Source organism: Bemisia tabaci, chromosome 7 (assembly GCF_918797505.1).
Source record: "Bemisia tabaci chromosome 7, PGI_BMITA_v3".
Taxonomy (NCBI): Eukaryota; Metazoa; Arthropoda; class Insecta; order Hemiptera; family Aleyrodidae; genus Bemisia; species Bemisia tabaci.
In genome coordinates this window covers 19,131,054-19,145,017 of record NC_092799.1, presented here as the reverse complement: position 1 = coordinate 19,145,017, position 13,964 = coordinate 19,131,054, and the positions used below count along the sequence as shown (strand labels likewise).

The following is a 13,964-nucleotide window of genomic DNA, read 5'->3' as shown; positions in this document are numbered from 1 at the left end:
GTTACGCCCATGTGCAACGCGCCAATAGATTTAAAAATTTTTTTAGAATTAGTAAGAGAAGAAAAAATAATCTTTCAGTAAGTCATCATTTTTAATTTGCTACGTGCTTAAAACTTATGACTTGTTGCCCACCCCTTCACAATGTTTGACAGGAGGGAACTACAGCATCTACCTGCCAGAAAATCAATGAGACAGATTCTGCCATCATTTTCAAGCTTGACGACATAAATGACATACGCTGTGCTCTAGGGGGCACCGATTAATATAGTTAGCTTATTATTTTAAGCGCAAGACCATTGGATAGGTAAGTGCACTTTAAATGATGTTGAATGGTTTCCACACCCTCCCCAGTTTCCCCTGCTGAGAATCTGTAGCTTCTCCTTGGAGCTAAAAATAAATTACCATTGCTTTTATCGCTTGATTATCTGATTGAATAAATCAAATTGTGACATTTCATTCACCCAAGTAGCATTGTCATCTACTTTTTAGGTGGCGCTCATCAAGAAAATTTCTACTCTCTAGATAGAACAATTTTCTTGAGAGAAAATAGGTATAAAGTAGATCTAGAGAATAGACACAAGGAAGTAGAAAGAAAATAAATTTTTTCCTTGCATTTTCTTAAAAGAAAACATTAAGAAATTGGCTAGAAAATAATTCTACTTTCAATAAATTTTCTATCTTTTTTCCAAATGGGAAGTTGACAGGAAGTAGACCTATGAAATAGATCTATTTTCTTTGGTCAGACTTTTGACTCGCAATGTTTTTTCTTTCTATTTTCTGGATACCTCTCATTTTCTTTGTTTTTTCTAGAAGTTTTCTTAATATTTTTTTTCTGGAGAAAAATTCTATTTTGCTATTTGGGTCAGCGTGTTGCTACTTGACTTCTATGATACTGAAAGTTTCACACATATAATTTGAAATGGGAGGGGGGAAGCGGGGGCTGGTGGAGTGAGGAGAGCAAACTTATTTGCCAGGTAGCGTCGGCTACTTGTTTCTATGAAGGAGGAAGAACTCACAAATGATGTGAACCAAAAAGTAACAACAATAAATATGTTTATTCATGTCAATAAATAACTTAATTTAAGAATAATTAATGACTAACCTACTTATGTGTGAATTAATTAAACACTGATTGTTGAATTGGCCCAGATGAATTCATACCTAATTGATCCGATAATTGATGTTGCTTGGCAAGGCAAAAATAAAGGATTCCTCGTAGAGAGGTAAATGTTTTGGCAAAAGTCATCCGAACTTTACAAATGTTCAAAAACTTCAAGAATTCTCAAATCAATTTACCACTTGCAAAATAGCCATCTGTTACGCATATTTGTTCTAAACTTTGTTTCTTACTTAAAGCAAAGCTGAAGAGGTGGTGGCGGATAGTAATATTTTTTTTGCGCATATTGAATCTACTATGAATCTCTACAGAATTCTTCGTTTTGAGTGCTGAGCTCTATTTCCCACTTAACGTAAGTAATTTAAAAAATATAACAAGTGGTATCCTGTTACAAACAAAGGTTACTAGTGATTTGATTTATTTCATTAGTAAGATAGAATTAATTTCCACGAAAAAAGAAATAGAATCTCGCCCTCTGAAAAATAAGGCCATACATAAATATATTAATACTGAAATGCAATACATATCACAGAACTGAAGTTTCTTTAGTGGAATATGATTCACAACTTTAATTTCCAGAGCAACTTGCTTAATCGAAGTATCAAAGTTGAGTCAACTTAATTGTAAAATAACAAATTGATAGGGGAGCCTAAGTATTGCGACAAGAGGGGTCATTCACTCATGAAATTAAAAGTTTAAAAAAATGTCAATACTTAACCACATAATCTTCTTAAGAAATATTTGAAGACAGAGGAAAAGGCTAATTTTTCTTATAAATAAGGCAATTAGGTGGTACAACATACCATTGTGGAGTTGGTTATCTACGATGACTCTATTGTTGTGTTCGTTAAGGAAGGTTCAACAAGTACGTCATAACTAGGCAACATTAATCCCATGATGCTTTGCTGGAGCTGCTATGCTCATATATGTTTTCTTTTACATGAAAAAGTACCCAACAGACGGAGGACTGAAAGGCATGAATAACCACGAAAAAATTTCTCTGATCATAGATGTGTGAATTAATGGTGCCCTTATAAAGTATACAAAATTTAAAGAACAATTTGTTGACATGATGAGAGGATTTATGAATTACTGAAAGTAGATTACTGATTTAATTACGATACAAACACAAAATAATTGACCCTGGTAAAATACTGATCCTGGCTTTTTGGTATGGATTAAATTTAACTTAATACTGATTTTAAAGTGTTAAATTCGAATAATGAACCATTCTAGAGCTGCATCAAGTTGCCTGCATAAATACCAACAGCCTTGTCACTAATTTTTGCACATGATAATGAAAGCAGAATCTAGACATTATAAAATATCAGCTGTAAAAAATATGTTGTGAATTACTGGCCCACTATTGTGAATTGACAAATTACGAAACAAAAAGGCTGTTAAAAATTGACCAAGTTGATAAAACTGTACCTACTAAAAAGCTTGGGAAATCAGCAAGTTCTTAACCAATCTTCTTTGATGGTTAATGATTAAATGAAGATTCTCGGAGAAACTCTTTCTAGCTTCCTCCATTTGTGAGGTAATTCTGGGATTAAGGACAAAACTTTCAGGCTTCACCTGATATTTTAAAATGGCACTAGAAAAAGGGAACTTGTATAGGAAAGCAGATTAAAAACGCAATAGTGTATTTCCTTCGGAAAATACACTAAAATGTTGCTTCCAATACTAAAGAGTTTTCTGTAGTAAAACCTGGACGGTAAAATTTAGAGACTGAAAACATGCTGTGCTCAAATATGCATCAACCTAAGCTGGCTTGACTAATTTAAAGACGAGACAGGATGTTAGAACTTCTTTGAAAAAACATACTGAAATAGCATCTAACAGTATACTGATTTTTGAGAAGTTGAAAATGGTACCAAAAGAGATAAACATGAAAGCGGTCTAATTAAACTACACAATAATATTATCTTACAGCTCTAAATTTGAAAAATATTCTAGAATTTCAATTGATTCATGAAGTACAAAAATAAGAAAAATTTGTTCAAAAATATCTTTTTAAAAAAGGCTCTGACAAACATGAAAGAGATGAAATTTAGAATATCCAACTGGAAGACTTTGATCACTGATTTTTTTTTTTTCACATTACATGTTGGCAAGGTTTGTGATACCCTGTTGAAACCAAAATGGACTTCTGAAGAATTGTAAAAAAATTTTTGAAGCCTTACATGGAGAATTGCCAAAAAAAAAAAAAAAAAAACTGACAGAGAATGATCGGCTCCAAGTACTACTGAGGCGCAAAAAATTATTTCACAATCAGAGACATTTTTACACATCCGATGAATTGAGAGTGACTGATTAGAAATCTTCCCTGGCATACAAAAATTGCTACTCAATGCTTTCTTGTTTAAAATGTGTACTGTTTTATTCCTATAGATACAATTTGTGCACTATGGCTCTTAGAACTTCCAATAGGCATAGAACAGCCAGACGGCTAACCTCTAGAGCTGGTCCCTAGTTTGAAAGAGAAAAAAAATTCCATTCTTTTCAGGGCATCACGAACCCTGATTGAGGCTACAATTAAATGAGGAACAAAATGTAACTTTTGCTGATGATAAAATTTTCATCCAGGTACAATGAAAGGTCGATGATTTTCAAGCTTTTCTTCACACACGTAGACTAGGATAAAATAAGTAGGGATGCAAACAAATAAAAATCTTCAATACAAATTAACAATGGACTTAAGAAATAATGCCATGTTCATGGTACAAAATTGCTGGACTATAAAGTACTCTCATACCCTCTGTTTAAAAAAAAAAAAATGATCCCCCTATATTCTTTGCAGAAAAATGCACTCAACTGCTCACAACTTAATCTTCTTAACTCTCAACTGAGTTTTCTCTCAAAATCTTAAAATTCAATTTTTGAGAACTAACTTGACTAAAATAGCTCTGCTAAAAATTTTGCCTCTAAGAAATGGAGACCTTTTACCAGTAGACAGTCGTGTATCATTTGGTTTTCAAGGAAATTCAGGTTACTGATTCCGAGAGATGGTGAGTAATGAGTATATTCGAGCTGATACGAATTACACACCATAGGAAAATGAGAGAAATTCAATGAAAAAGAGAAGAAGACTATTTTTCTGCGATTACACCTCATTCATAGGTGCTCAAGTTTAGACTTGCTGACTTGATTTAACGATTGAGTCAAACTTTTTGTTGAAAGAAGTACACAGCTGAAAAACTGTTTTTGTGCTTCACTCATCAAAATCTTGCGAATTTATTCGATTGGTAGGCTTTGTGATTTAAAGATAGTCAAATAATTAATAATACTTAACCAAGGATTGAAACAAATCAAAACATCAACAATTACAGCCTGAGGCTGAAACAAACAGAGTAGAGAAGCGCAAAGCTGCGTCCGATTAGCATTTACTCCTGCATATTTGGCTGGGCTTCTTCCAACTTACGCCAAACCACCTGCAATACAAAAATAAAGAAGTGAATATGTATTGCAAAAAATAAACAGGGAGACACGTTGATAGAGTAGAAATAGTGTTTAATCTGGTTAGTCAAAAAGTGGTGGCCATAGAATCTACAGTGCGTTTTTATTTTTTACCACCATAAAATATCACTCTTGATAACCATAAATCTGTACAAAAAAAAAAAAGTTTTTTCACATACTTCGGCTAATTTACATGATTTTTCAAAATTTGTTTTTTTGAATGAATTCTTAGTACAGTTGTTTCATCGTTCTTTTGGCCCCTCCAACTTTTCTTGACATCTTTCAATGATTGAAGGGAGCTTACAAGATTTATCTTTCTAAAAGAGAGGCAGAACTATTGAACGTAAATATTGCGTAGAAATTATCATCAAACTACTTCAGGAAAGCTTGACAGAATTAATTTGGATGGACTTACATTGCACATTTCTCGTAGAAGCGCTTTCTCTCCATCGTCCATTGGTGGAATTGGATCTTCATGTGAACCTGAGCTCCCGCGCTCCAATTGCTCCCGAACTTCCAACACTTGTAATGCTTGGACAACTGCCTCTCTCCTACCATTGTCATCCTGAGACTGAATCAATTAAATATTCATTATTGATTATTAATTATACGAGGGAAATACAATTTGACAGCTTATTGGCTTATTGCAGTAGGGAAGAAAATTAAAGTAAATGAGACAGGTATTAGAATACGCTGCGCTGAGAAACAATCATGTGTAACACAGAAAATATTATTTCATATTTCCTTATGAACGTGAATTAACACGTCATATATTTTAACTCGATAAGTTCAAAACACAGCATGCATTTCTTGATTTTGCTGTTAAAAATAACAAGATTACTGCAAAAAAGAACTATTTGTCTATCTTAATTCTTGCAGCATTCAAAAATGACCTCCATCATGCACCAATTTTTTTGGAAAAACAAATTCTTTCCAAAACAAAACCCCCCAATATTGAAAGGAATTTCCATACCTACTCCAGAAAATTTCTGGATGAAGGAAAAAATTAAAAGTTATCATCAGAAACAGCTCTAAAAAATACATGAGAATCTGATATCAAATGATCAACGTTTGTAACTCATTCACTGCCAGCATGTTTTCGAGAACTTATTCTCATCGGAAAACACACAAAAAATGGCAAGATTTGAACACTTTAGATCACAATTTCAGCTAATCGCTGCAGTGCTATAAATATCAGTTGCAACAGCAACTAGTACTCTGAAATTAGTTCCTTGGAGGACCCACAGACAGTTCCAGACAGCGCTTCCACTGACCAGCAATGCAATGAAAACACATCTTTTGAAACGCCTGTCACTATGACCAATCCAGTCTGGGACGACCAACAAAAAAAAAAAAGGTCATTGTGACTACTTCCAAGATAAATAAGTTAAGTTTCCTTTTTTATTTTCATCAAATCTATGCAATTAGAGCTTGCAGCAACAAAATATTGAAGCCTCTTAGTTGAGAGGTAAGAGGATTGACTTACAACAACAGAGTGAATATCCCAGTTGTTTCCGGACTTAGAATTGATTTTCTTTAATAGTAATCTATTCTCTTCTTCTAAAGACTTGACACGGGCTTCTAAGCGCTGGACATACTCTAATGTGGACTGGTCTGAAAACAGAATAGTAAAATTAGAAAGTCAAACAGTTCACGTATCAAACGGGTGGCATTTTGCAAAAAGGGATCAGTGTTCATAAGGAAAGAGAAGATTAGCTTGTTTATTGTTGAAGGAATAGATCGTATTCGATAGTGGTTCCATGAATCATTTGGTTCAAAACAATAGAACATAACCTCAATCCGAAATTTTAGGATTTACTTTGGAAAAGCTGAAAATGAGAAAATTCCTGACAATTTCAATTTTCATTGCCTTATAATACTCATAAGAATAAATAATCCATTACAAATAACCTGCTCGCTCAGATACTTAGATATTACTTAATTGACTTTTGAGGCTATGTTTACACGTTGAATCAATTGATATTGATACAATCTCACCTGCTTGATGTATCAAATACATTCCTTACCTAGTCATGGTTTTAAAGACCGGCATGCACATTCTTACGGGTATGAGCGCCCATGAGAACTTGTTGGCAGATACATGTGATTATTTGGTTCCTATTTACAATATACAATACAAAATATTTACAATTTGCAATGGTGACCCCTAAAACATTTTACCTTGACAGGTTAATTGCAAAACCTATTTTTGATAAAAAAAAAAAAAAAAAAAAAAAAAAAAAAAAAAAAAAATTCTACAGCTATTAGGTATGAAAAATATTTCATGAAAAATGAGCTGGGTAGAACTTTTTTTTAATATCGTTATCAGTATTTCAAAAGATGAGCACGCACCTGGAGAATGATAGGCAGGATGAGGGGGTGTTTGATCATCAGGATTTGTACTTGAACTGCTTCCATCACCATCATCGCGACGTAGTCCCGCTCCGCAGGCTCGACACGTTCCTCCTCGTTCTTCGTCCAAATAAAGACATAATTCCTGAATAATCAAGTATACCATTAGTCTAAATCTTGGAGAAGATTAGTTCATTAAGATTAAGAGAAACATTAGTCATATTACTGGACTATTTCTTTCTATTGCCTCCCATCTGACGAGGGATTTGGCCAGAAAAGATGTTGTGGACCGTCTTCATTAAAGATGCAACAAAATTCCTGCATTATCTTAATTATTAATTTAAAAAAGAGTTCATGTAGTGTCTCGAAAAGTTCTGCCATTTTCCCTCTCTGTTAGAAGAAAAGTTTGTGAAAATTATAAGTTATAAAGTCGGCTCTTTATTCTTTGACAAAGGGAAATAAAAGTGAAAATGTAGCAACTTCATCAATTATATGCATGGTTTCTTGACAAAGCCTACGAACGAACTGCGACTGTGTGTTGCAGAGATACTAGCCGAGGCTTTCTATTTGTCTATGCTTTGAGATCTACTGAGACAACTGCAGAAATATATTCTTGGCATGCTTCAATGATTTATGGAACCCAACAAGGTTTCAACTAAGATCCAGAATTTTCAAGTATTTAATTTTTTTCAATTACCTTGTCTATTTTCTTAATGAAATGATTGATTGATGATGGTAAATTCTCACTACAGAGCAGCTTTGAAGAGGAGAATGCTATCTGCTAAGGGTTCTCAGTGGTAGATAGCACTTCCACTGAAAGCTACCAAAATATTTTTGAAATTAATTTCTGAGGGACAGCTGAAGTTTTGAAAATGATATCAATTTCTCTTTCAAGAAAATTGCCATGTTATAGAGAAATATTTAGAGAGCACTTTATCAAACTGTCTGGCAAAAAGTTCTTTTTCGTCTTCTGGACTTATCCAGTTTTCTCTTACCCTTCTATTTTCTGTATCCCTGACTCTTTTTTCCAAATCAAAAGAAAAGCCAAACATAAACATTGCTAAACGCAAAGTACCAGTGCAGATCAGTAGGAGCTCAAATTTCCAAGGGAAAAATTCACTACAGACCAGGAAAGAGCTCTGCTAGGCTCAGTATGGAAGCGCCATGAAGTTATGAAAAAAATCACACACAGGAGAGCACAGAAGTTTGCACTTCGCAGCTCTTCTAATCACACGTTTTCCCTCCCTGACCTTCTTGGTTGCTAGAGCCCCCTGTTTTGTTTTAAAAGATAAAATAGTTGATGCATAACATACTTTTAGCTCTAAGTTGTCTTTAATCAATTCTTGCTGCTTAGAGTCAAGCTGTCTCAATTTACTTTGGTACGCAGAAACTTCTTGTCTCATGACGCTGGCAGTGTAGCGTCCAAACCTCTGCCACTCCCTTGCTAGCTTCCTCCCTTTCTGCCTATCGTCATCCAAAAAGCAGCATAAGTCCCGCAATTCTTGATTGTCATCACTAAGTCTTTGTTTTTCTTGCTTCAAAGTTTGAATTTCTGCTGCCATCCGCCGCATCTAAGGGAAAATAGGCCATGAAATAATCTCATCACACCAAGTGAGCAGTTGTAAAAGTAATAACTTATTGTGAGCATGTATCGTTTGTCAGAAACTATAAATTATTATATTTTTCCTCATATGTAAGTACTGAAGTTTGTCAACATAAACCTTGAGAAACTAGAAGGAAAAATATTGATGATCTGTCTTAAAGGATAAAGATAATCATAAAAAAATGATTTTCATAATTACCAATAACTAAATTAAGGAGCTTGTTTATGAAAAATTGAATAATGAATCATTAAATCAACCTAGGAATGTTCCTACAGAACACCACCACTCAAAATATTACAGTGAGGTTAAAAGTGCTACTGACTACCTTTCTCGAGATGAGCATTAAGATTGATGCACTGAAGTTAGGTGAAAACTAGAAACAGTGCTCTTTAACATAAATTTTAAATTTTTGGGGCTTTGTATGAATATTTTTTTAGAGATCCAAATTAAAATTGATGTTGCAAAATTTCCAAAATGACCCTCCTAATAAATCAGAATAGCAATGTATTTGCGCAGTGATAAATTACTGATCTCATAACATGCACTGTAAAGTGTAAATAGCGATGCCTTATTTATCGAAGGTTTTTCTATGTACGTTAAATTTACAAAATTTTCCTGTACCTGCTCTGAAGCAGCTCTTGAGGCTTCTGCATCAGGTTTTCGAACAAATTTGAGCATATCTTGTGGTGGAGGAGGCGGATGATACTGAGGAGGAGCGCGCTTTTGATCAGCTGTTTGGTGGTGCCTGAAATAGAGAGAATTACATTATATCAATGTTTTAAGACGTTCATCTAGAAAAAAGGAAGGAACAACTACAGTATATCATTGATTTCAAAGCTGAATATAAATTCGCTGCTTTTTTAAACTCACTCCCTCATACAGCAAAGGTAAGTTGGATTGGTTTTCGATGTGGAGATTTGTCATTGAGGACTAGGATCGGCTCCACCCTGGATTTCTGCGACTCCAGCCTCCTTATCACAGCATTTAACAAAAATAATTTCTTACAGCCTATTATCAAATCACATCAGAGACATATATTGCCGTAAACATGCAATTGCTTAAAAAAGGAAGGCCAGCTAACAGATTATTGATTGCTTAGTTTGTTTTTTTCAGAATTTCTCTTTCGAAAAAATAAAATTAAGTGGACCGCATTAAACAGAAAGAAACCAAGCCACATCAGCTATTGCCGAATTTAATCGGCTAATTTAATTTTTTTACATGAAAACAGTTGTGCGGATTTTCGTGCAAATTTCAGTGAATTTTCTCCATAGTACAAAGCAAATTCCTTAACATTTTCAAAGGGATCCGCACAAATGTTTTCTTATAAAAAATTAAATTGCCCAGTTAAAATTGGCGATAGCTGATATGGCTTGGTTCCTTTCTGTTAAACGCGGTCCAAGTAATTAACATGGGTCTGAAAGCTTGAAGTACAACTTTTGATTGTTTTCTTTTGGCCCAACATCAGGCTTTCACTGACAATTTATTTTTGCTTTCATTTAATCATTGATATTCTCTCATAAAACTTCTTTTTAATACTCAGCCAATTTCTGATAAGTATTCTCGTTTCAAAGTGAGTATCAGGTCAAACGATAACTTGATACTCAAAAAATGAATACTTAATTGACAGCCCTGGCTTTTTTTGCCCAATAGTCAGGATGGAAGAATGTATGAGAATGAGTTTATTTACTGATTCACATCATTTCACATGGGTTATAATCTAATCTAACATAATCCATTACTTAACAGAGTAAGAGGAAGGAATTGTTGGAGTTAGAACTTCAGGAAGAAAACTGGTTTCGCTTTACCTGTCGATTTCAGCAACTGTCTGAAACTGCTTGGCTGGATCAGGAATCAAACATGGGTGAGGACCATCTTGCGGTATTAAATATGTGGGTGGTTTCTTAACTGGCTGTGGCGGAGGTTGGTATTTTGGTGGAACTAATCCAGGCTCAGCTAAAGCTGGTAGTTTTGCTATATGACTGTTCACACTAGCAACTGATGATAGCGGCTTTTTAGTTATGTTTGACATGTTCGACATAAATACCGCATGTACATTACTTTGGAACTAGTTCACATTGTAGCAACCACAAATGATATGAATACCTCATCACCTTATCTTGAGGAAACTGTAACAAGGCAAGTACAAAAGCATTATTTATTTATTTATTAATTGTTACAAAAACAAAATTACAAAAAGGAGTGATCGCAAATGCTTCTGAAATCCACTGCCGGATCATGGGCAGTTTGAGAAAATGTGCAATTTAATTATCTGCCTGAAGAGTTTTATCTAAAGAATCAGTTTTGAAGAGATTTTACAGTCCATGGCATTAAAAAAAGCTAAAAAAAGCTCTTTCTTGGCAGTAACTAAACAAAATATTTCAGGAAAGTCGTTAATGTAGCTGAAAACTAAGACCCCTCTTCACCAACTCACCTATGTACTTGTTTGGGAGGTTGTGTCTGTCATTGCCTCAGTTACTTAGATCTGTACATTGCCTGTACTTTGATCATAAAATACTATTTTCCTTCATCTAAAGCATGATGCAGTCGCATAAATTTGGTTCATTTTGTCGGTGTTGCCAAGGACTTAATTTGTGAATTCCATCCTCTGAATTTCCTAAAGAGGAAAGGCTGCTTTCAAAATTCCCCCATATGATCTGTTATACTCCCAGTGGCTTATGGCATAATTGAATTGGTTTCTGTTAGATGGGCGTAAGTCCAAAAAATCATGAGCCCTGGCTTTCATTGATCACGCAGGATGCTAAGGTTTATGAATTTTTAGACTCATGCCCATCTAACATAAACAGATTCAATTAGGAGCCAATGTCTACGTTAGCTATAGCTAAGATTGGCCGATATCAGAATAAGAGAGATTGATTTCTATCGTATGAGAAATGGGTGAGCTCATAAAAAGGGTTGCTCTCATTAGTGTTAGGTGATGAAACAGGGGAACCATACCACACCTACTGAAACTTTATCAGGGGGGTAAAAGTAAGGGTGTTCCGTTGTCCCTGAGGTCACGTAACATAGGGATGAGTGAAAGGCGCTTCCAAATGATTGATACGTTATGATGATACAAAGCTATGGCTAAATTGTGCCCAAGTCCCTACAGAATCTTTAGAATTATTTAGATATCAGATCAGTGGAAAAGAGGCTTGAGAATAACTGATGTAGGGGTGAATGACGGTTTTGGTTAAGTATCAACAGATCATACGATGGAGGATTGAGCGTTTTTGCAGGCAAAGACCCCCTACGAATGAGCAGGCGATCACAGAGCGGGAGTAGCTGGTGGAGCGTGCATGAAGCTCGCTCGGACTTCATGATTATACTCTGTTGCTCTCTCCTCTCCTCTACTCTTTGCACATCACATAATGGCGCCAAGCACAAATTTCACTCTCGGAGAAAAATTAAACTGCTCAGCTCAGGGAATTGACCTTTTTGATCGGGATTAAATTTCTAAAAGAGTTCAAACCAAGTACTAACCAGGGCAATTCTCAAAATTCTTTGGCAAGACATTTTTCTTATATAATTTAAGGATTACCTAAGGAGGGAAAATCTTTAGCATATCTGGAGAAATCACAAGCTTGTGTGGGGGCCCCGCAGCGTTCTGAGGCATTGAAATCAAATTCTAAACGTACCTAACGTACCTACTTACATTTTGAATTTTGATGGAAAATAAGGGGGGAGAGGCTTCATTTATATCTGAGCCATGGGGATGCCAGATGATGAGGGATGAGTTTGAGGATTTTTGCGCTCAGCAGAGATGTTTTCAGGAGCATTGGGGGAACTAGTTAGGAGGAGGGGGGAGAAATATTACCCTCTCCTGACTTCAAGAAATATGAGGGCTTTTGCTAAGTTAGCTGTGTTGCTAGACTTTCATTGTGGAATTTGTAATTCTACCAAAAATATTTCCATGTGAAGATGAACCATCAAGCTAAAAATTTAACTCAGCATTCGCACAAATTTATAAATTTTTTTTGTGGCACAATGGTACAACTTCTGGGAAACATCCTGTTAAAGGTAACGAGGCACTTAGCATATTTCTTGAAAAATTTGCTAAAAAAATATCTTTGCACATTTCTGCTTTTGATAACTTATACCTACAAAAGTACATAACGATCCAAAAAGTGGTGAATTTTACCAGTCAGGCATCAAGGGGTGAAATATGGGAGCATAAATATAGCATTAGGTACCTAAGATGACATTTGAATCAGTGAGTTCGAAAATACACCAACTCGGAAAAAAAAATTTTCAGGAAACACCTAAAACTTCGCAGCGGGCGAAGAAGTTAGTTTAAGAAAAACTTTTTTGGTGCCAAAGGACGCAAGAAGTACTCTAGAGACTTTAACGCACCAAGTTTCAGATACTGATTTTTCATAGTCTGCCCTGAAAAATTTAAATTTTTTGACCTGAATAACGCTTGCATATTTATATAACTTGTTGGCACAAGGTATACTGAACCGAAAAAATAAAACCGCATCGGATAGTCGCCCGTTTCCCTTGATCGGCCAAAAATTGGTATTTCCAATGAAATTCTTCGATTCTTCCCTTTTCCCGTCGCCGCGCCGTTTCGAGCACTTCCGATTGCAATTTCGAAATATCCTTTTGCGTGCAGATGCTTCTACTTATCCATAAGTGTTACTAAACCGTAAAAAAGTGAAAATCGAAAAAAACCCGTGTTGGAGTGTTTCCGAACTCACTGATTCATTTTACATTATTGGAAACATGATTATGTGGATGGATAAGGTGGGGAGACGGCAGACGATAGGATGGGTTAGAGTAGGTATTGGTTAGAGAGTGCTCGAACTGCTCTGAGTTCCCGTCGCGCCACGCAGCCATCTTGCCTGCTCATTCCGAGGGGGTCTTTGCCTGCAAAAAGTAAACATCTACGATGGAGCCAAGAGGTTAGTGGGCAAGAGATGAACCATGGGGTTTGTAACAACGGAGAAAACACGAGGAAAATCCATTGATTACCTTTGAATACATAAATTCTACGAACAAGAGGGCTCATATAAAAATCGAAACAAAAATCACCTGTCATGCAAGGGGGAAAAAGTAAACAATTAATATAAGGTCACGAGAGAAAGTAGGCCTTACTAAGTCCCGTTAAAGGTATGTAAATGAACGAGTTTTAAAACAACGTACCGTCCAAAAGAGGGTGCACTACAATCCGGAAACACATTATAAAACATAGTTATTACTCCTCACGTAGAGATGACCATATGCAATGGGTTCAAAAATACAAATGCAATTAGAAAGTGATAAAAAATACGATAAATAATAACGTGGTGTAAACGTAAACAAAAATTAGACGACAATTGGGATTGGAATTGGATTGGATAAGGATTGGGAAATGCGATGACCAACTTGACAATCACAAATTCCCGCCTGATTTTACAGGTTGACCACAGTTTAGAATAATATCTCTATCTAGT

General features: G+C 35.4%; 1 protein-coding gene across 3 annotated transcripts; it reads right to left on the bottom strand.

Annotated features, from left to right (window-relative positions):
* Positions 1 to 1,036: 1,036 nt before the first annotated feature.
* On the bottom strand, positions 1,037 to 13,845 carry Ccdc85 (coiled-coil domain-containing protein 85). 3 transcript variants are annotated; one of them, XM_019040181.2, is made up of 8 exons: positions 13,675 to 13,845; positions 10,338 to 10,658; positions 9,154 to 9,277; positions 8,242 to 8,499; positions 6,929 to 7,073; positions 6,063 to 6,190; positions 4,992 to 5,147; positions 1,037 to 4,551 (listed from the first exon to the last, which is right to left on the bottom strand). In XM_019040181.2, exons 2-8 carry the CDS (start codon positions 10,568 to 10,570, stop codon positions 4,504 to 4,506), a joined length of 1,092 nt encoding a protein of 363 aa, XP_018895726.1. In that variant the 5' UTR covers positions 10,571 to 10,658; positions 13,675 to 13,845; the 3' UTR covers positions 1,037 to 4,503. The 3 variants fall into 3 exon arrangements, with proteins under 3 accessions (XP_018895726.1, XP_018895727.1, XP_072158292.1); XM_019040182.2 differs by lacking the exon at positions 13,675 to 13,845 and adding an exon at positions 12,671 to 13,426; XM_072302191.1 differs by lacking the exon at positions 13,675 to 13,845 and adding an exon at positions 12,723 to 13,426.
* Positions 13,846 to 13,964: the final 119 nt, after the last annotated feature.